The 10,017-nt window shown below is 44.8% G+C and overlaps 2 protein-coding genes across 4 annotated transcripts in view; one reads left to right on the top strand and one right to left on the bottom strand.

Annotated features, from left to right (window-relative positions):
* Nucleotides 1-955: 955 nt before the first annotated feature.
* Nucleotides 956-7,798, bottom strand: clgn (calmegin). 3 transcript variants are annotated; one of them, XM_035660545.1, is made up of 14 exons: nucleotides 7,592-7,798; nucleotides 4,623-4,904; nucleotides 4,386-4,459; nucleotides 4,138-4,196; nucleotides 3,713-3,854; nucleotides 3,525-3,606; nucleotides 3,073-3,265; nucleotides 2,717-2,906; nucleotides 2,493-2,606; nucleotides 2,230-2,386; nucleotides 1,737-1,952; nucleotides 1,456-1,572; nucleotides 1,208-1,346; nucleotides 956-1,075 (listed from the first exon to the last, which is right to left on the bottom strand). In XM_035660545.1, the coding sequence occupies exons 2-14, from the start codon at nucleotides 4,902-4,904 to the stop codon at nucleotides 1,002-1,004; spliced, it is 1,839 nt and encodes a 612-aa protein (XP_035516438.1). In that variant the 5' UTR covers nucleotides 7,592-7,798; the 3' UTR covers nucleotides 956-1,001. The 3 variants fall into 3 exon arrangements, with proteins under 3 accessions (XP_035516438.1, XP_035516439.1, XP_035516437.1); XM_035660546.1 differs by lacking the exon at nucleotides 7,592-7,798 and adding an exon at nucleotides 7,105-7,256; XM_035660544.1 differs by lacking the exon at nucleotides 7,592-7,798 and adding an exon at nucleotides 7,039-7,167.
* Nucleotides 7,799-8,480: 682 nt separating this feature from the next.
* The window catches only part of exosc9 (exosome component 9), a 4,884-nt gene continuing 3,347 nt past the window's right edge, over nucleotides 8,481-10,017 (top strand). Inside the window, 4 exon segments of the mRNA XM_035661037.1 lie at nucleotides 8,481-8,639; nucleotides 8,886-8,980; nucleotides 9,327-9,446; nucleotides 9,652-9,754. Coding sequence (XP_035516930.1) covers nucleotides 8,574-8,639; nucleotides 8,886-8,980; nucleotides 9,327-9,446; nucleotides 9,652-9,754 — 384 coding nt within the window. The 5' untranslated portion in view covers nucleotides 8,481-8,573.

The raw sequence follows: 10,017 nt of genomic DNA, 5'->3' as shown, positions 1-10,017 counted from the left end.
AAATCATGATTGAACATGAATCTTTTTTTTGTATCAATCCTATTGCCTCTAGTATCAATACTGAAAACAAGACTTCAGGTATGGATTCATCCACCCCTCATTGTAACATTAACAACCTTTTAAAAGACCTGCAGACAGCGGATCAGTGTAGGCGACCTGGTCTGGTTTAAAGGTCAACAGTGTGTCACAACAGCGTAATGCAGGCACAGGATTCCTGATCAGCTGTGACTTTTGTCATTTTGTTTTTAAATACAAAAACATGAGGTTCTAGCCCTGAGCTCAGAACCGAAGACGACAGCATGAGAGAAACTGCTACCCTACCATGTGTGTTGAAACAAGTACGGCTGCCAATTCACACTTTTGGGACAAACAGACCCACTGACAGACGGACTGACTTGCAATAGCTGCTCTCATTGCTGTGAAAGTCAACATATTGTTGTGATATGATAAACATATTTCACATTATTAAAATTGATTTGAGTTTTAAATAATGAATTAATGAAATAGGTGGACATGCACATTTTGAAGAAGCTTAAACCCTGAACTTTTTTTTGGATTTTCATTTTACTTTACTCCAATAAGCATATCAATAGTCTTATTAGTATCGTCTCGTTTTTAAATCGATGACGTTTTGCATTAGCAATACGTTTTCTTACTGAGGGAAAAAAAATCTTTTTTTGCCCGGAGTCAAAAATTCAATTGAATGAAGAAATATTTTCATTTTGTCTAATAAACAATTGAACAGTTGGTTATCACCTGAGCCAGATGAATACTGAACAATGTGGAACCTTTTAAAGAGCAATGTGAAGTGGATGAATGTGCACGCAGGAAACCGCAGAGGTCTAGCCCAACAACAAATTGACACCAACCCTCATCTTTCTAATGTTCTCCGGTGCGGGAGCTTTGCTTTCCTCTTCCTCCCCTCCTCCTCCGCTCCTTCCTCACCTCCTCGTCTCTCTTCCTCATCCCCTCTAGATTGTCACCTCCTGCATCCGGCTCCCTCAAGCCTCCTCTTCTTCCTCTTCTTCCTCCTCCTCTTCTTCCTCCTCCTCCTCCTCCTCAGCTTCTTGTGTTGCTTTGGAGAGAGTGGGGTAAAGGGGGTGACAGTGAGGACAAAGAAATACGACTGTAGAACAATGTAGCAGTGAAACACTGATCAATACAGCAGCAACAGAACAGTGTGATGTCCTGTGTTTGACCCTCTAACCTGCAGCTGCTGCTCCATCTGTAGCCTCAGCTGCTTTGTCTTCCTCATCTGCTGCTGCCTCCTCTTCTTCCTCCTCCTCTTCCTCTATATCAGCCTGGGGAGGGTCCACCTTCTTGTACACGTAGTCGTCATCCGATTTCTAGGACACAAACAGGAGATGGGCTCACAGTGAGGTTTAAAGGGTTTTCTGGTGTACATAAAACCGGGTATCTGAAACGTACAAAGCATAAATGATAGACACACAGCACCTTTGGCCAGCAGAAGAGCACAGCCAGTCCTACAGGCAGGCCAACTGTCAGTATGTAGATCACCCAGAGCCACGGTCGTTCCTCTGCTGCCAACATCAGCTGAGCGAAAATCCCCGGCTGGTGAGGAAAGACAAGGGACCAGAGAGCAAGGACAAATAGTGAGCCATTCCCTCACAGAAACTGACATCCCTGTGGTGAATTATATGCACATAGTGACAATGTAAGTGACTGTTAAGATGCCACTCTATGTTCCTGTTGCCCTTACAAACCGTCACACTGACCTCGTTAGCGCTGGCCACCAGTTTCTTCAGCCCCCAGCTGTCAGAGGCCCAGCGGTCGGCCACCTCTTTGTGAGAGGTGATAATGAAGTTGTCGAAGTAGATATCCGAGGTCATGGACCACAACTCCAAGCCCAGAGCCTTGAAAGGTGCCATCCTGAAGGGCTGCAGGTCCTCAAAATAGTCTGGGTTATCGATCTTGCGCGGCTTCCAGACTCCCTTGGGAGAAGATGAAGTGTGGAGGAAAACAATTAGAAGGGAAGAGAGATGGTTTCAGCTGGTGCACAAACACACAGCATCTCCACCAGGACAAGTCAGAGGTGTTGCATGTAACAGAGTACTGTAGTGTGCACATCATCATTCACGTTTTACAAATAAATAAATAAGCGTATTGGCCTGATCAGATATCAGCGTGGATGTTTGATATTTCTGACCAATGCAGTAAAATAAAACCGTAAAAGAAGCTGATTTCTTCAGCTGGATCAGTTCTAGTTACCTGATAGTTGGGATTGTCCACCAGAGGGGCTTTCCACTTGCCCTTGTACTGAGGGTTGTTGATCTTGGGACGCTTCCACTCCCCACAGCCAGGAGCGGTCTCACAGGCTGGGTTAGGAATCTGCGGGGCTTCCCACTCACCATCCATCTCCTCGTCCCTGTGTACAGTGGAGAGCTGTCAGGCTGGACCATTTGCTTACAGTGGCAACACTGGAACATTATGCTGGTTATGGCTTTGTTGGCCTGGGGAATGTGTTTATTTACCAGTCTTCTGGTTTCTCAGCATTAGGGTCGGGGACAAACTCTGGTTCATCATCCAGCCAGCCCTCTGGCTTCAAAGCGTCAGGGTCATCGATTTTTGCTGGGGCATCTTCATCCCTAAGACACACACACACACACAAGTCCATGTTTGTTAAAATGACGATGCCCTAACATGTCCGATCTGCAACAAAATCTGTACTGTCTACTAGCGAGGGGGTTGCAGTCACCAGTCATCGGGCTTGACAGCCTCAGGGTCAGGAATCTTGGCCCTCTCGTCCCAGTCGTCAGGCTTGGAGTCATTTGGGTCATCGATCTCTTTGGGGGGGTTGATTGGAGGCACAACGTCATGCAGCAGGCTGCCGCGGCTCACGCTAGACTGGTCGATTAACATCTCGTAGCTGTTGTCTGGGTTCAGCACTGACAACAGGGACAAATGCTTAATGAATGTGTAAGCAAAGAAAGGTCTGGAGGTACATGTAAAACTGAAGTTGCAGTTAATTGGCTTCTGTGTGTGTCAAGCATTACATGTAAAAGACACATTTTACACATATATACACATTATCTTTCCAAATGGTCTCTGTACCCAAAGTGTAGAGGTGAGTCTTCTTGTCAGTGTAGAACTTCTTGAGGTCGACATCGGCCCTCTTGGCATGCTTCTCCTCGAAGTCTTTGTTCAGAGGATTCTGGTGGCGGAAGATGAAGTGCAGCTTGTAGTCCTCGCCACACTTGTCTGGTCCAAACATGATGGTGTAGGGTGTACGGTCTTGGAATTGCTCCTACAGTGCAGCAGAAACAAGGGTTTAATTTAAAGAGTAAATGGAATAGATCTATCTAGTTTAAATCCAGACTACCATTACCCAGCACCCGGTTCTGCCACATACACAGGACAGAGGTGGACCATAATGCATGTACTTGCTCCAGTAAAAGATGCCTATATGTGCTGATTTTGTCGCACACAAGCACAATTTTACAGTGCACATCAAAACTTTACACATTATAAGTGGAGTAATGTAGAATGACAACACGTGTACCAACCAGATTGAGATTGCCAGTGTCTGAAAGCAGTTTGATGTACGCTCCACCACAGTCAATACCGTCCTGGAAATTCACCTCATACCTGCAACCAGAACACAACAAAACAATTAAACAAGTCCACTAACTACTGTAGCACATTGAGAAAAAAAACTTGCACCAACAAGAATGAGGGTACATGGTGAACTCACTGTAAGACCAGAGGTTCATCCTGGAAGACAAAGGGTTTGTCCAGCATTGCAGAGACTGCGTGGTGTTTGGCCCGGGACTTGAGCACCAGACCCAGGTCTCCTGGAACTTTGTTCTCCTTCAACTGCTCCACAGCCCACTTCCCTACAGCCGGAGAGGAGAGGGGCGGACATTCAGCAACCCGAGTTTGATTTTCAGGGTCATGGTAAACATTGACATGGGTCATATTGTGACCTCACATCTTAGCAATTATACTGCCAAGTTAAGTGTTATTATAACCAATACGAGGTGGCAAAAATACAACCCATGGTTGTAAATATCTCTCTTGTCACACATACAGAAAAGTGAGTCTCTGTAAGGTACACATGAGGAGGAGTTCTCATACGCACATGTGTGGATTAGCAGAAAGGGGAAAAGAGTAACAAACCGTCATATTTGGCAATGTCATCATCTGTGTCCCCCTTCACCGTCTTTGACAGCTGCCATCTGTGGAGATCAACATCACGAAACTCTTGTGAGTCCACGCAAGAAAAGGTGAACACAGACAGACAACAACCACTGATGTGTAAGTTTATCCTGGACACTCAGTACCACTGGAGGCTCACGTATCCCAGCATGCATCAAACATTTACACTGTATTTTTTAGCGGCACTTGGTAAATTTTTCAGGCTATACCTGTCCAATGATCCATCGTCAAACGTCTCTGCAAAGTAGACATCTCCAGTGGGGACAGGAGTCTTGTACGTTACCTGGAGAACAAAGAACATAAATTAGAAGTTGATATACAGGCCCTCAATTTCCCTTAATCTAGAGCATTGCAACTGTCAAGAAAATGTTCCTTAAATGTCATTTTTAGAAGCTTTGATACAGCTTCACATATGACCTTTATTTGACCTATGACCCATTCCTGACCTGGAAGGAGACATTTGCATCCGTTCCAGCCTCGCCAGCCTTCTCACTCGCTGTCTCTGTCTCGGTCTCATCAGAGTGGTCTTCATCCATCACCGTCGCCTCCTCCTCCTCTTCCTCCTCCTCTTCTGCCATCAGAACATTTAATTCCTCGTCATCCAGGCCCATATCTTCATCGATGTCCGAAACGTCAGCCTCCACCTGCTGGTCCTGGGCCGCCACAGCCGCCACAGCCAGGGAGGTCAGGAGCAGCACGCGCCACATCCAACCTCTGTCCAACTTCATCTGTAAAGGGTAAAAACAGGGGCGGGGGGCGTGGTGAGGTAAGGGGCATCAGAGACGAGCATGGTGTGAGCAGCAGAGAGAGGAGGGCGTGGTATGGGAGGATGAAGGAGGGGGTTGGGAAGAGAAGGCAGGTGAGAGTAAGACAGTTATTTATGGAGAGGAAAGGGATGTGTGTGTGTGTGTGTGCGTGCGGGGGCGTCAATGATATAAATAGAAAACACAAGTGCATAAAAGGAAGGAGGGATGGGAGGGTGGGAGTTGGAGAAAAAAAAAAAAAAGAGATTGAGGTCACATTAGTACATGGTGCTCCTTGATATGGGGCCTGTGTCCTCAGATCACATCCTTATCTCGCGTTTTTCGCACTATTTCCTTAAAAAAATCCTTAACGTCTGCCCTTTGTCTGCTGTAATGTGTCCCCACCAGATAAATCATAAAGACAGACTCCTTCTACGCAGATGCCAGACTTATCTGTGCTTTCGAACCTGTAACGTACAGCTAACCTCTCTGGGTTTACATTATGTTCTCTTTCCCAAATATCCCTGTTAGTCCTCATTTCTAGCAGCAAATACATCTCATCAGAACCTTTGTGTGTGTCCTAATATGCATTTGAAACCTTAAAAGATGACCTGCAGAATAATGGTACAATTCAGAGATCTGTTACACCCAACAGCTCCAATGACCTCCTATTGATCTGCCACACCTGCTCGCTCTTGTTGTGAGCAGCAGGAATTGAAAAGCATCACTGCAGACAGCACAGCAGCACGCTTTCATTAATTCCTAATTAACTTTAATTCCCATACTGCTGTTGTTCTATTTGCTAACATCACAGTGCAGGAGGATCAAAAGGATTCTGATAAAGCAATGGGGAGAGATGATGAAGGGGGAGTAGTATTACGAGCTATGTCATCTGGAAAAATGTGCTGCAATGTTGCTCATTGATTCGCATCATTGGTCTGAAAGAAAGGAACAGTTAAATAAACGGTTTGTAAGAAATCTTGACCACATCCCATACAGGAAGAGATGAAAAAAAATGGATTCTGATGTGAGAATATACAAAACATGTGGAAGCTTGATGCAGATGAAAACAACAGTGTCTCAGAAGTAGGCACATTTACTGAAAATGTCTTTTGAGCTCTTGCTTTTTGTTGCAGAGAATCCGATCGAGATGTGAAGTGGTGAGATTCATAGCACTGTAGCGGTGAAAGCCCTCAGTGAACCGGCTTCTTGACTTCATCAAGAATGAGTCGAAGGTGGTTCTCAACCCGTGACAGCCTGGCCTTTCCATTCTCACCCGTGACTTTCGTTTGTGTCCATAAAAGAACCCACTGCTGAAGAGATGTGCTACTTGATGGAAGTTTCAGCTGCTTTAACATTAAGAGAGTCACCAGCCTTTACTTTGACTTCACAGAAGTGTGCATGGCTTTTGCAGTGTTCACATCATGACAACCTCAACAGTAAAATTAACTCTTTGAAGCCTACACTTTACCGGGTGAATGCACAATAACCCCGCAGCCTTCCCCTTCTACATGACACGTCTTAAAAGTGTGTGTGTGTGTGTGTGTGTGTCAGGGATAATGAACTCAGTCAATGGTTGGCCCTCTATTGGCGGGCAGAGAAGGTTAATGCATCAATTTTAGATAAATAGGTGCAAACGCCAATATTGCTCTACGACATAATTATTCCAATTTTGGCCTTTCTGTAAATCGGCTTCAGGCTGTTTCTTCATGAAACAGACATCACAGCTTTGCCTTGCAGTCTGACTTAACACAGACAGGATTTAATTAATTTAATGACAGAAATGTGTGTACACCCCCAGCGTTCAGACATTCACACAAGCAGCCAATGAATTGCAGTGACATGTTGAAAACAGTAATATAGCTAAGGTCTCCCTTTGGAGAATTAATCAAATTGTGGACAAAGTTAAACCAGGCAAAGTATCTCTACAAATGTCGGTGACATTTTCAACCCAACATATAATAAGTCAAGATCATCGTTACCAGCCAAGTGTAGGCAAATGAGCAGATTGGAATATTTTATCCAACTGTGTCTGTAAACAGGCCATCCCCCAACTCATCAAATCAACATCCACTGGCTATTCTGTCTGGATGTCAGCTACCACAGTAACTATATTTACCATTAGGCTTCACTCCTCCTATGTTACAGGGGTATAGTCCAAATGTACTGGTGTATCATCCCTTACCAGCCTCTGGTTGACGTTAAACACGGCCAGCGAGCTGTTATTTTATTTCTATTACCATGAAGAAGAAGCTACTAACTGAAGAGACCTCGGAAGTCCAAAGAAAAGGTCATAGGACAGGGTTGTGGAGCTAACATGGCTGCCACTGAGCACTGCAGAGACTCCTGTAGATGAAAGGCTCCGGCGGCTGCAGCACCTGCTCCGCTCCGCTCCGCTAGCTGACGTTAGCTGCACGGCGCGCCAATCACAAACGGCAACCGTTAGCATAACACAAGCTTAGCTGTAAACTAATGAGCTTATTCAACGAGCCCATTAATTAAACAAGCACTGGCGTTAAGAACACAAAGAGAACATCATACTCTTAAAGTTAACGGTGGCCGAAAATGTCTTGTTTGAGTGTAGAAATGAGTGGATAGCAACGGTTAGCTCGCCTTCAGCAGTGATGTCGCACAGGGAGAGATGGAGAGAATGAATGAGCGCACAAACAAACCTTTCGCCCTCTAACTGCAGAGAAAACCCCTCGACAACAGCTGCTTCTCCGCTTCGAAAATCAGAGGGAGTATGTTGAGCGTACGGCCCTCTGAGAGATTCACCGAGGCCCGCCGTGTACGGCTGGAGAAGAGAAGAAGAGAGAAGAGAAGAGGACGGGACGACAGCTCGGCCCGATAACGGTGCACCGTTGGTGAGAGCGAGCGTGTCCCTGCAACTGAGCATGCGCACCTCGCGCATATGAAGAGCGTGAGTGGTGCGTTCAAGTACCACCGCCAGTCGTAATAAATAATAGGAGAGGAAAGCGCTGCCGGAGCTTGCTATTCTTTTACATGAGGTTTGAATAAATAATCTGTATTACTGGAACGACTAGAACAATTCATCTCACCATTTAAACTGTAATCATTGTTGTGAAATGTTGTTTTTAATAAATATGCACGATGCCCAGGACAAAATGGCAGTTTGCCGATATGCTTCCAAAAATACAGCTACCCAAAACCAACTTAGCAACAGGATCCATTCTGGGAGTGCGCCAACAAAACCACATTAATTCGTAATAAGCATTCATTTAAAAAAATCCCACAAAATGCTACGGGTACTCGCTGTCAATATTTCCAACTTTGAAAGCCCCAAATTACGAGCTTAGGAGGAGCGCTTTAAGGCATCAGAACGCTCTGCAGTAGGATTACAAAGTAAAAGCTTATCTTCAGTAAATTGTGCTAAGGATGCTCAACGGGCACAGTGCCAGCAAACATCTGGACAATGTTAATTAAACAGAAGTAGGTTAACATAACAGCCATTTCGAGATCAGTCAAAACTAGTCAAAAAAATAAAAACATATTTCCCCCACTTTTACTATGGCACGTCGCATGCACTTCCGGGTTAGAGTTCAGAAAATATTGACGGCGACCACATGCCTGTCGGAGCAGTGGCAGCGCAGTTGTGAATTAAATGATTGATTATTGACAGCAAAAGCCAGCAGAATGAAGGACACACCGCTCTCTAACTGTGAGCGGGATTTCTTGCTCAAAGCCATCGAAGAGAAAAAGGTGAGCTGGTTTCTGTTCATTGTGTCCACTGTATGTAGTGACCCAGTTTTCCACAATAATGTCAGTATTTGCACAGTTACGACTAACTTACTATAACTGATGTAGAATAATGAAGCCATCAACCTGCCAGGGGCTGCGGATGTAAATCAGCCTGTATGGCTAAATCTGCCACATTTACACAGTGTTAAATAATGTGCATTGTCCCTTTTTAAATAAATAAACTTCAAACTTGTCCTGTCCCTGCAGCGTCTGGATGGACGGCAGACCTATGACTACAGGAAGATGAAGATCACATTCGGAACTGACTATGGATGCTGCTTTGTGGATTTGGGGAAAACCAGGTGAATCTATGGCCACATATGTGTAAAGAGTTTGCTTTTTTCTCCCTGATAGTCCATTAAGGGTTACCCTTCCTCATAAATCACCCCCCCTAACTTTAAAGTTAGCTCTAACATTTTTCTGTCCAGTTTGACAGCTTCATATGCTGTATTTTCTGTAATAAATAAAAATACAAATATGTAATTTAGCATGACAAATACATTTGATCTTATAACATGTAAAAATAAAGTTGTATTGTATGAAGGTCTGTGGGGTCTTCTCAAACCCTGAAATAAAATGCACCAAAATTCACATGGAACATTTTGTGTTTAATGTCATAATAGAAAATCAATGTGCTACATTTTACAGGGTCATGGCCCAGGTGTCGTGTGAACTGGTGGCTCCTAAAGAGAGTCGACCAAACGAGGGAATCATGTTCTTCAACATCGAGCTGTCGCCTATGGCCTCACCAGCATTTGAACCTGGCAGGTGAGAAAGGAACTCAAGACATTATGTTTGTATGTACTTTATTATACATACATACACATGTTCACGGGCAATGTTTCTCGTCCCATCATTAAAATGAGACTTTTTGATGGAGGTAAGGGACACATTAGACCAGGACTGTGTCTGCAATGTGGTTTGTTTGTGCAGAGAGTGTAAATCATCTGTGGGGTTTCCTCTCTCTCTCCAGACAGTCTGAGTTGTCAGTGAAGCTAAACAGACAGCTGGAGAGATGCTTGAGGAACTCCAAGTGCATTGATACGGAGTCCCTGTGTGTGGTGTCTGGAGAAAAGGTAAAATATATCCTCCCATGCACACACACACACACACACCAACAGCAGCATGTACACACTGGAGTATCCATGTGACTTTGTTCCTGTTTTACATCTTTGTTAGCTCCCTGTTTCCCCTCCACCTTGAGATGTGTGGTGTTTTCCGGTCTGGCATCTCTTCTGCCTCACCAGGTGAAGAGTCCAGAGCCTGGGGCTGAGCCCGGCCACAAGCCTGCTGGCTGTCATTGTCCATAACACTATCCCATCCTCTACTCTCCTCTGCT

The sequence above is a fragment of the Morone saxatilis genome, unplaced genomic scaffold, assembly GCF_004916995.1.
Source record: "Morone saxatilis isolate NCDOM2014 unplaced genomic scaffold, NCSU_SB_2.0 Contig17, whole genome shotgun sequence".
Classification (NCBI taxonomy): Eukaryota; Metazoa; Chordata; class Actinopteri; family Moronidae; genus Morone; species Morone saxatilis.
This window is presented reverse-complemented; position numbering and strand designations above follow the sequence as displayed.